This window comes from Primulina tabacum, chromosome 4 (genome assembly GCF_025594145.1).
Source record: "Primulina tabacum isolate GXHZ01 chromosome 4, ASM2559414v2, whole genome shotgun sequence".
Taxonomy (NCBI): domain Eukaryota; kingdom Viridiplantae; phylum Streptophyta; class Magnoliopsida; order Lamiales; family Gesneriaceae; genus Primulina; species Primulina tabacum.
In genome coordinates, this window is record NC_134553.1 from 7402129 (window position 1) to 7419586 (window position 17458).

Here is a 17458-nt window from a genome sequence, read left to right on the forward strand (position 1 = left end):
TCGCTTAATATATAAATACAAAGTATAATAGACATACCCACCCTCCCAAAAACCTAGCAAAATTATTAGATTGCTTCAATGGCCTTGCCTAAAAGCTAGGTTACCTAATAAAAAAAGACTGTTAAATATCTTGACTAATTCAAAGTCAATTAAATAAAATTAAATATTTATTCGTCCAAATAATTGAGTGTAAATACAAAGATGTGATAATTTTAAAAAATGAGTAATCCAATCGTTTGCATGACATCATCAAAAATATATATTATATAAACGATCAAATATCACATTTTTTCAACATCACTACCCTTCAGTCCAACTTAGTTTCTCTTATTATTATTATTATTATTATTATTATCATTATTATTATCCTCGTCAGCAAGTGAGAACACTAATGGCGAGTCATATCGGTGAAAGCGTGTCACACTTTTAGATTTCCCCACTTGGGGATGAGCCCTTTGACATTAAGAAAAAACTCAACGCAAGCAATATGGAAAAAACAACAACAAAAAAATTCAATCTTTTCGGTGTGGATATAGACGTCGGTAATCTGGTTCATCCCTTTAAAATATTCGTTCCTCACACTGAAGAATAGTCAAAGAAACGGCTATTATCAGGCCTGATTGGGTATATATTTAGTTTATTCAAGCGTCGTGTTTCATGGCTCAATCTGCAGCAGCTGATATGGAAGATTGGAGTTTGCAAGCAATAGTTAGAGGATCAAGTGGTGATTTGTCAAAGATTTCTGATATGGATACATGTGATCGTTATCATGATGACAATTTGTTTTCGGACTTCATTTCCGGTGGTTATCGGTCGATAGATCATGAGTTTTTTGCTAGTTTTCCTGGAATTTTCGATAGGGAGGAAATGGATTCGAGGAATGGATTAGAGGAGCTTTACAAGCCATTTTACCATGTTGCAGCACAGAGTTCTTTTGGATTTCAAGAAAATGAGCAGAAAACTGGTGTGGAGGACTATAAGAGAAATCAAGAATCTGATCAATCATCGGGGAATAATTATGCTGAAAGCGTTTGTAAAGCTGTTTCTACCCCAAAATACAAAAGAAGGTTTGTAGAATAGTATTTGAGTTTAATGCTATGTTGTCAATTAACAGGTTGGTTTTCATTATATTTTTTAAAATTATTTTCCTGTACTTTATGTAGGAAGAATCAGCATAAACGAGTGGTGATCCAAGTTTCTGCAGATGATATTACTTCTGATAAGTGGGCTTGGCGCAAGTATGGCCAAAAACCTATCAAGGGTTCACCATATCCAAGGTCTGAATATTTCTTCCATGATAAGTGCTTTCCATTTCAAGTTGTTGCTCCTCCATCTTATCGTTCTAATAGCTAAAAGATCGCTGCATCACTGCATATATAACTTATTTCGAATTGTAAAGGTCAATTTCTTGAACTTTTCTACTTACCATATGTATTAAATAAAATATCTAAATTCATGGTAACCTTAAATCACCATCTTGGTTCTTTAAACTCATGCTAAGGGCTAATTAATCTACTTATTTACTCTAACCAGTTTATGTATATGTATGAACAGGAGCTATTATAGGTGTAGCAGCTCAAAGGGCTGTTTGGCACGGAAACAAGTGGAGCAAAGCTGTGCTGATCCTGGAATGTTTATCTTAACCTACACTGCAGAGCACAGCCACAGCTTGCCTACTCGGAGAAACTCCTTATCCGGTACAATCCGGCAAAAATTTCCATCTTCAAAAGCACCAAACACGCCTCTTGTTAAGCGAGAAAAAGACGAGGAACCAAGCAGCCCCAATTCGACAAAAACCCATACACATTTTTCGTCAACTGACGAAGATTTTCATCCAAGAATTAAACAAGAGGGAAAAATAATTATGGCTCATACAAATGATGCTGATGATTTCAACATGTCCGATGATTTGATACTGAACGGTGAATTCTTTTCGGGTTTGGAAGATTTTGATGATTTTGTTTCAGAACTGGGCAATTCACATACATCTTCTCCACAGTTTCCGGTAAGATCATGTAGCTGATCGTATATTTCAAGAATTGAGAACATGCGACATTAATGTTACTGTTACATAGAGAACATGTAAGATTAATTAAAGATTCTGATTATTAAACAATATTTTGCTTCCAAAAGAAACTTTAACGAATCTTATCCATGGTACATGTGTTACTAATTCCGTTTTAATTGATGGAAATTAATTAGTAATAGTGGAAAATATTACCAATGACATTCTTGTTTACTCTTTCTTGTTTAATTTGTATGTACCCAATGCATCAAAATTGTTTATCTAAACAATTCCCACAAATATGCGTTCATAAATAACCTACATATAATATAATTAATGAAATAGTCAGATCATTATTTCAAAGTATAATTAATTGATTGATTTTTCCACATCTCTACTCCAAACTTAATTTTTTTTTAACAAATGAGACCCACGCGTGAAAAAATAAATAAACAAAAATCAATCATAGAATGTATAATATATATTTCATAAAAATCTCACTTTTTTAAATCTTTATTACGTTCATAGTTAATAATATAACACACATAACACAAACCCTTAATTCTCTATGTAATTTTAATTTATATTTACACTCAGAAACTTAGGTAGCTAGCTCCCATTATATTTCTTCTCCATGGACCGCATCTTTGGTTCTATTAGCATGCAAATTCAAGCACCTAGGCCGATCAGTGTGGCGGCCACCAACTAAAGCAGCCACAGATCCTACAAAAGCTGCATTCATGTATGTGGTGGGCTCTAAATGTGAGTAATCCGATCTTGAATCTGTGAACTCATCATTCGAATTCGGTCCTCCAACAATGGCACCTATATGTGTGTTCGGATTTGGCTTTGAAGATGAGTACCAGTCTGAATACCCCTCGTTGCAGCTCACTTTGGCAGGATGTGTATGGATTGAGGGAATTGATGCACCTCTGTGGTGTAATTGTGTGGGGGATTTGTTGCCAAATCCAACCATGTATGACATCTTCTTGGGGTTATTTCCAAGGATGTAGTCCACCTGTGAAGCCAGAAACCACATCGATCTCATGCTGATCAGATAATTATGAGCTCTATAGCAGGGTGAAAATATATAATTTTCGACACTCGATTTAAGTCTCTCATGGTAAAATTAAAAGAAAACTATAAATTTGATCATCTATTTTTGTCTCTTTTTGATTTGGAACTTTTATATTTACCATTTCAATTTCAATCCACTGTCTTTTTTCCTTTTTTAATTCCAAGTACCTCGTAAACACTTCCATATAAACAAAGAATAAAATTGAAAAACAAATAATCAAACTTATTAAAAAAAAAAAGAAAAAGGAAAGATACAAGACTAAAACTTTATATTGATTATAAAATATCGAAATTAAAAAAAAAGAAGGTAATTATCCCTAAAATTAATAAAGAAGTAGGGTGTTTGAGGTATTAAGTCTAAAGTTTTGAGCTGAAGTGATTATATATATATCTATGTGCGTGTTGGTTTTTTTTAATGTTGTATTGGAATTATCAAAAGAATAAAAATTTATATTTTGGGTCCTTATACTCTTAAATTTATTAAAATACACGTGTTAATAGCTAGAAGGATCACATTAGGTATATTAAATTTTAAGTATTACATGTTCAAATTGTCTGCTTTCAAATTGATCATGTCACTCAGAATCTTGTACATATATATAATACACATATAAACATAATTGTGTTTGCAGTGTGTTAATAAAGTCAAATTTAATTAATTAATGAGGATAGGATTAATTAGAATACTATAGGTGTATAAACGAATCGAATAGAGCCGAATATAACGAAAATTTGAAGGTTCGAATTCGACTCGATTTAGTTCTATTTGAGTTCGAGTTCTATTCGAAGTTCGAAAATTTTAAAACTTTTAGCTCGAGTTCAGTTCGAATTAAAGCTCGAGTTCGATTTCGACTCAAAAGATTCGAACATGTTTGCGAACTATTTGAATTATTATTCAAAAATAAGCAATCGAAAGGCTCAAAATTTATTTATTTAATATATAATTATATTATATTAATTAAATACTAAAGATCGCGAGTAGGCTTGTAGACTATAGAACAAAATAATTTGATTTCGAGTTCAGCTCGAAAAAAGTTTGAACATGTTCGATTTCAGATCGAATTCGATAAGCTCGAACATACACGAATCAAATATTTTTCGAGTCAGTTCGAAAATCTCGCTAACCGGCTCCTTTCCTTTACACCCCTAATTGTCAAACAAGTTGGAGAGCACTGTGGAAACTAAGATGAAGCTAATTTTGTAGTAATTAAAACCTTGAAGAAAATGCCAAACTAGAATATACGTGATCGACCGATCGATCGATCGACTACGTACTTTGCGATCCTATATTTCTAGGATATAATTTGTGGTTTAAGCATTTATTTATGCTTGAATTTCGCTAACCCTTTGAAAATATTAATAACCTAGCGTAATTAATTGCTAGATGTCCTTTTAAAGCAAATGGCATGCTCTGTTTAGGTTTTACGCACTGCAACAATAAATGGCTATTGTGACACTTTTTTGTAGACACTTTTAATTAAATGTTGTTATAAATACTTAATAATGACACTTGTAAAAAATTAATAATGTGTAAAATAAAAAAAACATATTAGATTAGTTATCATGATATTTTTAATTGATGTCATCTTTTATATGGAGGAAGAACAATTACTATTTCCACATCGTAAAAAATCATTAAAAAACTTAAAAATTTCACTATAAATAAGTGTGAGAATATTTGGGTTAGATAAATATTGGAGGAGGGAAAATAATTGTCTCCTCCATATAAAAAATGACATCAATTAAAAATGTCAGGATAACTAATCTAATATGTTTTTTTATTCTCACATTTATTTTATCTAATTTTCCCTCCTCCTATATTTATCCAACCCAAATATTCTCGCATTTGTTATTGTCACTATAAATAACATACGCGACACTTTTAGTTGTCATTATAAATGATTTTAACTGACATATAAATTTGTCATTATTACTATAATAACAAGGCATCTATAAATGTATTTAAACATGAGTTTTCCTGACATTTAAAATTGTCATTATATGAATAATTAATAACACGTATGAAGTTGTCATTAACATCTTATAATGACATTAAAAATGTCAGTAAGTTTAAGACGACATTGGAATAGATGACATCTGGTGTCACTAAAACTTAAATGTCACTAAATATTGAATATGATGACATTTATGAATGTCACCATAAGCATTTATTCTTGTAGTGACGTACCGAACCAATAAGTAGCGTAGTGGTTTAACAATAGAATAAGTAGTCTGGTAAAATGATTACATGATAATAAATTCATTAACCTGTGATTTTGCAAAGGCTTTGATTTGAGAATTGGAAAAATGGGCTGATCCACATTGGACTCCCTCTACACCAGCTGCGCTTAAGATGTTGGAATATGCAAGAAGTATCATCGAGGCGCTCGTCACATATTGTAGGTTACTGCTGTCTCTAGTAAATAGAAGTCCACCTGTAAACCAACTACTCCAATTATATTTTATTAATTTATTTACGATTTCATGGCTTTATAATGTTTTCATGCTACTAAAAGACATATATTTGAATCCAGGATTTAGCATCATATATATGATATGCGGAAATCTCTTTCATATTGCTTTATTTAAATGACAAAAGCATGATTTACATGTGTCTTTTGAGCAAGTTTTATTTAATTTAAATGGGTCATTTATCTTTATACATATAAGAGATGGAAGATGAATGTTTTAAAATATATAAAGCACGGGGGATGTTTTTACGATTTTACGACCAGTGAGAAATTCATGTTTCGGTAATAATTAGACGATACTTGCTGCGTATCTTGTGATATAATTAATTAATTTAATATGATTGTCTGACTAACCAGGGGTTGTCTTGATCTGCACAGAGCTACTTCCAGGCAACAACGCACACACGAATGAATCAGCCCCATCCTTGTATTTTGCCAGGTTTGACTTTCCCTCAAGAAATTCCTGATAACAAATCTCTCCCGTCATTGTTTTTCGTTTTGAAGAAATTTCAATTTTCGTTAAATATATTTGTCTCATCGTGTTTTTTGTCATATATATTGTAAAATTTCAGTCATAGTCGACTATGTATTTTTTTTTTGAATTTTTGATAGTCTTTTTTTCAATATGATGTCAATATGACGTTAACGCGAAAAAAATGCTAAAATTGTAAAAAATCGAAGGAAGAAGAACTACTACCTGGTTAAGACAACATACAGACTAAAATCAGAAATACACAAGTGTCAAAAATTTCAATTTTCCCTTCTATCATTATTTCAAATGAAACAAATTCGACATACCATGAATGGACATATTTAACAATGAGGCAAGTAAGATGAGACAGTAAAATTTTCTACTCCAATAATATTAATCATCAAATATTGTACTTACTATGATTAAATATAGGAAATTAGATTTCGAGGTAACGTATACTTGCCTTGGCTATTAAAGTTTGAGCCCCAGCAAACTTATTATCCCAACTGAACTCAGAAACGGTCTGACTCCATCCCTGATTACTCGTTACGTAGTTTAGATATTTGTTGTCTCCACTTGCTTTATATAGCCAAGCAGCAGCCCACAGCAACTCATCCTTTAAAATCAAGCCAATTAAACAAAATTCTCATCCCTTGTGTAAGTATCATCCCTCGTCTTACAATAATATAACGTGGGTGCATGATTGATTGGCTCAAAATCTATATATCGATCCAACTGTGGCTTCGGATTCTTATCTTATTGTACTTCTCGACTTCATACTCAATTCTTCTCTCGTGATCAGATGTTGAATATGGGTAACGTACTACTAGCTAGTTGCGGGAATTAAGCTTGTAAATTTACAGGTTAGACTCAAGTAAAATATTTTTGTAGTGATGAGTTTCTGTAATATAAATTTCAGCTCAATCCCGACAAGCTTCGGTCTATTTGAACTCGAGTTGGCTTGAAACATTAATAGATTTATAGAAAAATATGATACAGTCTAATAAGCACTACTATCATAGTACGGGCATGGTGTATTCTTGAGAATAAAATGGTGCCGTTTGGTATTTATTACCTGGTAACCAGAGTAAGAACAGTAAAAGGGGCAAGACGCCTGATAAGATCCTCTATACTTGTCTGCAAACTGAAACAACTGAAACCAACAGTAGTTTAATAATTTTAAACAGTTCTACTCATATATACTAATTTTTCAGACTATGTGAAAAAATGTATAATATATATATATATATATATATATATAGTCACCGATTTTGAGTGGCGTAGGAGTCGGGCGGAATAATTTGGAGAAACCTCCTTGAAAACAATGGATGCAGCAGCAAGGGCGGCGGCAGCATCGGCAGCCACCTCAGTTCCGGGAGAAGAAGCTGTGATTTTATACAGTGTTCGCGTCGTGTCCATATCTTCGGGCCGCTCCCAACACTGATGGTCGTTGTTCCCATCCCCTACCTGTTAATTATTTTAGAAAATACTGCATGCGACTATAGAATTTACTCAGCCGATGAATGAGAATTACTAAAAAAAATTATTTATTATTTACATTTTGTCAAATGAATTCGTGAAATTGAAGATCGGAGCACCGAATTAAGCGATTAAGCTTTTTTGGTTGACTGATCATGACCGTAAAAAATAGGGCAATAAACTTTTCATTTTACGTTGAAAATCTAAATTAAAATCCCATGTAAGCATAATCAGTCACAATAAGCACTGTGAGCTTTTTTTTTAATTTGTTTAAGTTGGGGGGAATGATTTGTTACAAATGAAACTCCAACTCGAGACCTCGTGTCAACTTGAGACCTTGGTTAGTCAAAGGCAATTTTAAATAAAACATTTTTACAACTTTTTTTCCTTGGGGAGAATTAAAAAGCAGCAGCAGTGACCTGAGTGTAGAGTGTGGTCGACGATGTGTGAGCTCTGAGCAAGAAGAGTGTTCCCCAATTAATCACATTTTGGAGGTAACGAAGCTGATTGGCTGAAGCGATCTCATTCTTATATTCGGAAGCAGCCCAACTCAACAAACTCATGGAAAATGACATTGGCCACCCAAACTTCACATTGTCACCAGCATCATAATATCCTCCAGTTAAATTTACCTATAAGATCAACATGTTTCATTAGCCATCCAAATAGTTTTTGTTTATATAGAATCATAGAATGGATCTTACATTTTCAAGTTCTCCATCCGACAGAGCCGAATCGGCCCTCCATTTCACTCGTTGGCTCGACGGCAATTTACCCGAACGCTGGCCTTCAAAGAACAAAATCCCTTTGCTCAAAGCATCCTTATAATTTCTGGCATCCAAGAGAAATCTAGGATCTGTAATAGGTTTTGTACTTGCAATCGGACCAATAAATAATGATATCACAAACAAGATTACTAAATGAGAAGTCATATTTTTTAGGACTTAGTTAACTTCTTATTGTGAACCCTTCACTGTCTGACCCATTTATATATCCACAGATTGGTATGGGAACTAGCTTGCCGTGCTTGTTTGTCTAACGCCCGTTTACATAGTTTAAGCGTAGTTTAGATAAAGATTTTGGATCCTTGCGTGAGTTATTATTTTACATAATCCAGCTTGAGCTTGGTTTAGATTTTAGATATTTTTAACCCCTTAATTTGATCAACGCTTTGGGATTATATATGTGCAAAACGATTAATATATAAAATTTGTTAGTTGTCCACGTCGGTTTCAGAAAATCTATGGGAGTTGCATATATGGAATTGGACAATCATCAGCTAGCTTTTGAGATTGAGTTAGGTCCAAATCTCAATCTTAACAAAATTATGGGTTGGTACAATGTCCGGAATGGAGGACAATGACGAAATTTGAGCTCAATAAAATTAAAATTAAATTAAATGTAGCTTGGAATTAATTAATTCGATATTACTAAAAATTAAAATCCAATTTTAACACATTTATTAACTGCTATATTTTTATTAATTATGTAACTAGAAACAATATTTTTCTCCTTTTTATTGAAAAAATTATATTTTCAAATTTAGAATATTTTATTTCTGTCATGTGTTTTGTTTATTTGTGATTTTAGTATTTTATTTTATCAAATTTCGGTTTTAATCCACTATCTTTAATTTTCAGAGATATTTTAATCATTTTTCCATCTTGACCTCTGATGTGACAGCAATGCGTCGATGATGTGACGTTAACATATGCAGTGTCACATCAATAATTCCGATGAAAAAAGACTAAAATTGCCAAAAATCAGAATATACATAAATAAGACTGGAATGGATAACATAATGTACCAAAATCGCAAATACATATATATATACATATATATGACCAAAAATACAATTTTTCATTTTCAAATTCAAAGCTATGTCTAATTTTCTAGTTCCATTGCATCCAATCCTTACTTTTCCTTTCACATTCCCTTTCTAAATTTAAGAGATATTTGAAGAAAGCAAGATTATAGAACTTTTGGAGGAAACTAGGTAATCATACGAGATAATAATTTGCATGTTAAGTTGTGAAATGGAGATGGCGTGAGGGATTGAAAAGGTGTGGGAACAATGTCATGCCATAAATTATCACAAATTATAAAATTGAAGTTCCAAAGATGGACATAATAATATTCTATTATATGAAATGAACCCACTCCTCAACGTCATTCATTAATCCAATGAAAGAATCACAAGTTATTATGTTGTAAAGAATGGGAAAGGGCAATTGTTATTTTACATCCCACAATGTCTTACGTAAGGAAATGTGGTAAATAACAAGGCTATATATACACGGAATCAACATCACGTCGAACTCATATGATACCAAAGTTTCAAAGCAAAAACTTGTGTAGACGATCTTACAGTCGTATTTTGTGAGACGAATATCTTATTTGGGTAATCAATGAAAAAATATTACTTTTTATGCTAAGAGTATTACTTTTATTATGAATATCGGTAGAGTTGACTCGTCTCACAGATAAAGATTCGTGAGACCGTCTCACAAGAGACCTATTCAAGTTTCAAATTGAGATAATATCGAGTTCGATACTCGTAACAATCCCCTCACCCACTCGAAAAAATAAAAAGGAAATTTTAACGAAACTTTCTCAAATTAAATAAATTTTAGAGTGTACAACATGCCACGTACACGAAAAACTTTGAAATGGGTAAGTCCATACTTGGTTGGCTGTCAATACGGCCCGCTAACTTGGAAGCCTGGTCCAGAAAATCTGAACAAGAAATATTTTTTCCTATTGGCCTGGGTTGGGCTCCCACTTCCATCTTATAAATCCATCTTACCAGAATTTATTTATGCCTTATTGGGGAGAGTATATAGATAGGAAATTATTTTTTATTATTTAATAAACTCGAATTTATTGAATTTAATGCAACATACTTATGACAAAAACTTGTGTGAGACGATCTCATGGGTCGTATTTTGTGAGACATATCTTTTATTTGGGTCATGCATGAGAAAATATTATTTTTTATTTTAAGAGTATTACTTTTTATTGTAAATATCGGTAGAGTTAACCCGTCTCGCATATAAAGATTCGTGAGACCGTCTCACAAGAGACCTACTCCATACTTATTATGTTAAAATTTCAAGATTTTATGTTACATTATTCTGGAATAGAAAATTCAATTTTACTTAATATATAATTCGATTATTTTGCTTAGTCTAAACAAATTTATCATTATTTATTTAATAATAAACGTATACGAATTTTTTATAAATATTAAACCTTTGAATAATTTCGTTTCAAATAACAATATTAATTTATTCTAAAATAATTTAATGAACGAAAATTTGATGGCACCTATAATTATTAAAAATTTCATTGAAATATTAGGGTGCATGTGATGTTCTAGAAAGAAAATATACATTAGTGATATATAAATTTTGTGATTGTAATCGTCTATATTATCAAATTTCAGTTTTAATATACTATTTTTATTTTTAAAAATGAATAATATAGAGAGAAGAAGATGCAAATTATCAAATATTACATGACTTGCTCCCTGCAAGCTCAGCGAGGGATTTAAGGCAACGCTGAGTTTGGATCGTAATCGATGAAAGAAAATGCTGACAATAGTTTGGCTAAAACATTAGCAGTCTTCTTGGTGGAGGGAACATGACGAGCTTGAAGCATACTAGATAAGACCTTCTCCTGAACAAAGTAAAGATCAAGGTCAAATACTGAAGCTACCAATGGTGCCTGGATACAAGACCGTGCTTATTAAGAAGCAAATGAGTCCAATGACTCAGGCCCATCTCTTTTTTGGGGCCCAAATTTTTTTAAAAAATTATTATATATAATACTAGTTACTCGATAGTCCAAAATCAAGTATTTATTAAATGGAACTTGCTTTAGCCTGTTAACAATTTATTCATCAATCTTCCCCAATATTCATCTGCAGACAAGCCCTAATCGACTCCAGTCGTTGCGTCGTCTCTAGGTTTGATTGAAAGACTCGTGAGGAGCTGTAAGTCTATTTTCTCGTATTTGCTTTGTTCGGGCTTCTAATTTTTTAATGTATTTTTTTACATTCTTCGGGGCTTTATGTGGTATCTATAATCTACGCTTTTGACTGAAATTTTGGTGGATGTAATGCTTATCCGGCTTTCAATGTGTAGGGTATTTTCTGTTTTAATTCAAAGTATTTTTTCTCAAAATTTTGGTCACGAGTCTTTCTCAGAATCTGTTGTCTCTGTTTGCTCATGTTTTCTATTTCGCCCCACCTATGACAAGTTCTCTTTCTTCGTACGAGCTATTTGTATGCCTCTTTATTAAAGCTCATCAAAATTTTTCTCCGATCAACCATGTCACAAGAAACATTGAATGATTAGCTATGTTATCGATTGAGAAAGAAATTACTGAACAACTTGATTATACTGACTTGATTAGTATTTTTAGCTCTAAAACTATTATTTTAGTGATCATTTTGGACATGTTTGATATTTTTATTTATTTAGCTTTTTTATATTGTCTTTGACGTATTGATTTAATTTGAAATATTGCTATGAAACGAAAAAAAATATGAACACACATTATGATTCAGATGCCTGTTTTTAAAAGTTAAACTCAGGTCCAAATATTATTAGGATCGGCCTTGCCTGGATAGAGTGTCATGGCACCAGGGTGGAGCCACCCTTAGACTAGGGTAGGTTTCTAAGGGTGAGCTCCAAACCCAACTATTTATTTTAAAAAAATATTAGTTCTAATTTATTTTATTTTCTCAGCCCCATGTTTCTTATTAAAAAAACTTCAGCCCCATGTTAAAAAATTAAAAATAAAACAAATCACAAATCACATTTTATTCTCGTATATTGTTTGGTTTATTATCGTAAGTTTTGATTTTGTATGACTTTGAGATAAAAATCACAAATCTGAATTATATCGAATATTTATTTGCAATTATTTAGTTTGTGATAATATTAATTAATGATGTATATCAATTTCGATTTTGGATTTTTACTCTAAAATATCTTGATGCAAATTTTAGGAAAAATAATTAATTAGTTGAAATATTTGAGAATTATTGATGTTCCATTATTAATGGAGTAATATTGTTATTTTCCTATTTAGAATAACCTGAAAATTGAATAATTATGATATTTGAAAAATAATTATTTATTGTAAAATTTTGGGATAATTAGATTTATAACTAGATAATTAACTAGGGAATGAAGAAAATAAAAACTATTAAATTATTTTTAACAAAAATAACAGACTTCAATTATAGTCTAGAGTTGAGCAAAATATAAGTTTCAGCCTAAATAATATCCATTCGTGTTTATTCGAAATTTCGTTTTTAGTTTTATAAGTAACGATTAGTTTGGTTTAATTTTTTTTTAAAATATAAAAATTTGGCTAACTGAACTGAATTTTATAAAAAAAATTAATATTATTAGATTTTCTGATAAAATTTATTCGGATATAAATATTACAAATTTATAATAAATTTCTATTGAAAAATTGGAAAATATATATTTTTAATAAATAAAATTTAAATTTATTTAATTCAATTTTTATGTTACATTTTTTTATTAAAACTTGATTTTTTAAAATTTTTTTTTATAAGTTCGGTTATTTTGGTTTCCGACCGATATAATGGATTTTTTTGGTTTGATTCATTCTATTTCAACCTAAAATTTGGTGTGTTTAGTTTGTCGATAACTCGATTTTATAAAATTCAGTTATGTTTTAGTCGAATGCTCACCCTAATTATTACTAACATGGAGCTGACTGAATCCTGGCCGCTGCATATCACCGAAAGGCTCCTTTGCATGGACATAAAGTTTGGCCCCTATAATCGTAGGTGTGGGCAAAAGTTTGGAATTGTCCATCTTCGTGTAGGCTAGAAGATTCTGAGCATATCTTGTTCGTGACTGAAATAAGAGTGCATCGGAGATTTTTGACACTTAATGCCCAAAACATAAGATAAATTCCCCAAGTTCTTGAGAGAAAACTGAGAATGCCAGGTCTGATAAGAACTTGAATAATTATATCGTCAACATATACGAGAACACAAACGAAAAAAGTAGATATATATTTAATAAACAATGAGACATCTGCTTTGGAGGCAACAAATCATAGATGTTGCAAGGAAGATTGAAGCTAATGAAACCAAGAATGCGGAGTTTGTTCAAACCATAGACAACCTTCTTTTATCTACACACAAGTTTAGTGTCACCTTGACCTTGTTCAAAACTAGAGGACTGTTGTCGTATAGCGTTTTTTTAAGCAAAAGACAAGATTTTATAAAACCGTTGTCTTTTGAGGGTCAAAGACAACGGTTTTTAGTGTAAATAACACGGTTCAATAAAATCGTTGTCTTTGAGCGTTTATGACAACGGTTCTATTAGCGTGTTTTTTTGGACAATCGACAACGGTTTTAGAAAATCAGTTGTCGATTAGCGTGTTTTTTGGACAAACAACAATGCTTTGTGTAAACTGTTGTCATATTTAGCGACGGTTTCGCTAAAATCGTTGTCGATTGTAGCTAATTTTTTTTATTTTACCTAAAACATTAGCGACGGAAATCATGAAACAACCGTCGCTACAATTAGCGACGGACTTAAACCGTCGCTAATTTAATAAATCGTCGCTAATTTTAGAGACTAATTAGCGACGGTTTTGAATAAATCCGTCGCTACTTTTATTTGCGACGGTTTTTTAAAAATTGTCGCAAATTGTAGCTACCACAGCGGTTTAAAACCGTTGTCTTTGAGCGAACCCTTTAACAACAAGGGTTTTAACAACAGTTTAAAAAGGGCTACGACGACAGTCAATAAACAACTGTTGTTAATAGCGACGGTTTTTCATGAAGTCGTCGCAAAGTAGCGATGGTTTATTACAAAGCCGTCATTAAGTAGCGACGGTTTCTGATAAAGCCGTCGCTACTTAGCGACGATTTAGACATAATCCTGTCGCTAATATTTTAAGTAAAAAAATTACTTTAATAATTAAATAAATCTACAAAATAAACATACAATCTGACTATGTTAATAATATTCATGATCTTAATTAACACTTAAAAATTTACAAAAAATTGAATCGAAAAAACTTACCCTAAATCGAAACTAAAATTGTGTAAGAGAGAAAAATTTTAAGTATTGTGGTATAGAGGAAAATAGACCGAAAACGCGAATATTTATAGACATATTTGCGACGGATTTTGATAAAATCGTCGCTATTAGCGACGTTTATTGGTTAAACCGTCTCTATTAACGACAGTCGTTTATTGAAACATCGCTAACAAGATATTTTAAGGTATTTATTTACCTCTCATCTAAACATATTTCTAATCATAACAACCTCCGTTGTTGGCTACATGATGACAAGTGGGGAATATGGAAACAAGAAGATGCAAATGAATGGTAAATGATTTATTTGTACAACTCTGGTTAATAATTACAATAAATCCTATAATGATTTATTAAAAATAAAATTAAGGAAATCGAATTAGTTAGGCTGAAGTTGACCATTATTAGATGGCTCAAACCATGACCTACTTATTTTAAAATTAAATGTGGATGGGAGGAGCTCACTTGTGAACCCCCGAGATATAGCGATAGGTGGCTTAATTGGATACTCTTGTGGCTCTCTTATCCTGTCAATCAATGGGTTTTAATATTATAATATTGAGTATGTCTCTTATGAAACGGTCTCACAAATCTTTATCTGTGATACGGGTCAACCCTACCGATATACACAATAAAAAGTAATACTCTTAGCATAAAAAGTAATATTTTTTCATGATGACTCAAATAAGAGATCCGTCTCATAAAATACGACCTGTGAGACCGTCTCACACAAGTTTTTGCCTATAATATTAATACTTGGAAACTTAATATTATTAGCACCTTAAATTTGTCATTTACATTTTTTTAAAAAAATCTATAAAACCTAAAATGCAAAGAACAACCCTTAAATTGCAAATAATATGAGTTGAAAAGTAATTACTGAAACATTTGATCAAGAAGTAATACAATTGCCATGGCAAATCCAGGATCAAATGCAGCATTCACAACAAGAACAAATACTTCGAGACCAAACGATACGCCTCCTGTTGACGCCTCTTTCCTCTTGATCTCACCTACGACTTGCCTTGATTCATCCAAAATCCTGCACGACCGATGCTTGTACGATCCCTCGATCATATACGCGCATCCCTTAGCAGAAGAGTTTCCGTCGTTATAAACATATGCAATAGCACTTTGTTTTGTTTTCAGAATGTGTACGTTTTTCTTCACACAAAAGATTGGTTTTCTTGCAGATGTATCGCAATATTTGCCCACTTCTCCATTGTAGACTAGCCAGTTGTCATCTATTAGCCTCAGCTTCTGCTAGTTTTCAAAACAAAATAAAAGAAAGCGTAAGCCAAAATGCTAAAATCAGAATGAAATACAATTGTTGTTCTAAAATTCGTTAAAAAGAGATGTTAAACATACTTCAAATACATAAACAATCCATTTCACCATTTTCTTCTAGTAAATTAAAGCAAAATTGATTTCATAAAACACATTCATTAAAAGCACCAAATGTTCACATTATCAAATGTTCCCACCTTTCTTATACCAAAAGAAAGAAAGAAATTAAGCAGAAAATTCCAAACTATATATACAGTAGTAATAAATATATATACCTTGCGACGACAAATGGTGAAAACGGGATTGCCTGATCCATCCATGAGAATCATCTGATTAGGGTTGTCAGAGTAATTGTCAACTCTGTACACTAAACTCCCATCCGATCCAATTACAGTGAAGCCATTACAGCCGAAAAGAAGTGATTTTCTCCACACAGTAAGCGATGTGCAGCATCCAGCTATATCATTATCATCAATATCATCACTGTGCCTGACTTTGTTAACCTCTATTCTCGATTCTTGATCAGGATAATGGTGGACTGTTCTCGATGAAGATTTCAAGAAAAGGAGCATTTCTCTGGGAATTTGTTCGTTCGTTTCTGAAGAATAAATCGAGGGCCTGTGTTTGCTGTTTTGATGTGTGTAGACATGTATATTTATAAGGGAGGGGAGGAAATTATATTTGACGTCGGTATATATCGAGAAATATGTGGTTAAAAGATAAAGAACATGCCAATTATTAGTTTTGTTGATTTATCAATTAAAAAAAATATTTATTAAATAGATTTTTTTAAAAACTTAAACTGAGTAATTCAAACATATTTAATTCAAAAATGGATTTTAGTCGTAAATCCAGTTGAGCATACCCTAATATTTAATCTATAATTTCAGATAACCGGACCGGAATTTTTTAAGCATTCTAGAGAATATGTATTCAAAGTCTGAAATTCAACGCTTTTGTTTTGTTTATTATTTGACTATTTGTTCTTTTTTTTTATTAACAGAATGCAAATTTTCAACTCTAGCTTAGAATATTGCAACATAACCTACATTAGTTTTGACGTTTGAATTAATTTTTTTGGGAGAAAAGGTAATTTCAATATTCTGATTAATATATAAAATTCATTTCTTAAATCTTTGCGTGAGTATAAAGAAATAATTAAAACTATGTAACTGGCCGAATTAATAATTGGATGACGAGTAAATATGTAAATTTAAAAACTGGGAGACAAATTTTTTTATAAAAAATAACTCTGAAAATTTTTCCAATTGCTTATACAGTCGTTTTTTAAGTTTTTTTTTTTAATTATTTCGTCAAATTTCGTAATTAAAAATAACTCTGGAAATTTTTCCAATTGCTTATACAGTCGTTTTTTAAGTTTTTTTTTTAAATTATTTCGTCAAATTTCGTAATTAGTTCGTGGAGTATTGATAGTTTTGTAAATTTTTGTGGAACGAGATCATATAAACCTTTCTACATTACATATATATAATTAGTAAAATATTATCATTATCAAAATTGATAGTGGTCATAAGAATATGATAATTTAACAATTGTTCATGCAATATGA

At 31.6% G+C, this 17458-nt stretch overlaps 3 protein-coding genes across 5 annotated transcripts; 1 reads left to right on the plus strand and 2 right to left on the minus strand.

The window, feature by feature from the left end:
* The first annotated feature begins 316 nt into the window (after nucleotides 1-316).
* On the plus strand, nucleotides 317-2806 carry LOC142542905 (WRKY transcription factor 22-like). Of its 2 annotated transcripts, none has more exons than XM_075649803.1 (4): nucleotides 317-1067; nucleotides 1164-1277; nucleotides 1555-2005; nucleotides 2666-2806. In XM_075649803.1, exons 1-4 carry the CDS (start codon nucleotides 658-660, stop codon nucleotides 2684-2686), a joined length of 996 nt encoding a protein of 331 aa, XP_075505918.1. In that variant the 5' UTR covers nucleotides 317-657; the 3' UTR covers nucleotides 2687-2806. The 2 variants fall into 2 exon arrangements, with proteins under 2 accessions (XP_075505918.1, XP_075505919.1); XM_075649804.1 differs by having other exon boundaries at nucleotides 2603-2742.
* On the minus strand, nucleotides 2625-8446 carry LOC142542906 (endoglucanase 20-like). Its single transcript, XM_075649806.1, has 8 exons — nucleotides 8209-8446; nucleotides 7924-8136; nucleotides 7292-7492; nucleotides 7101-7178; nucleotides 6489-6641; nucleotides 5908-6016; nucleotides 5351-5517; nucleotides 2625-3023 (listed from the first exon to the last, which is right to left on the minus strand). Exons 1-8 carry the CDS (start codon nucleotides 8434-8436, stop codon nucleotides 2625-2627), a joined length of 1548 nt encoding a protein of 515 aa, XP_075505921.1. The 5' UTR covers nucleotides 8437-8446.
* A 6920-nt stretch (nucleotides 8447-15366) lies between these two features.
* On the minus strand, nucleotides 15367-16532 carry LOC142541511 (protein LURP-one-related 8-like). 2 transcript variants are annotated; one of them, XM_075648036.1, is made up of 2 exons: nucleotides 16164-16532; nucleotides 15367-15864 (listed from the first exon to the last, which is right to left on the minus strand). In XM_075648036.1, exons 1-2 carry the CDS (start codon nucleotides 16458-16460, stop codon nucleotides 15478-15480), a joined length of 684 nt encoding a protein of 227 aa, XP_075504151.1. In that variant the 5' UTR covers nucleotides 16461-16532; the 3' UTR covers nucleotides 15367-15477. The 2 variants fall into 2 exon arrangements, with proteins under 2 accessions (XP_075504151.1, XP_075504152.1); XM_075648037.1 differs by having other exon boundaries at nucleotides 15376-15861.
* Nucleotides 16533-17458: the final 926 nt, after the last annotated feature.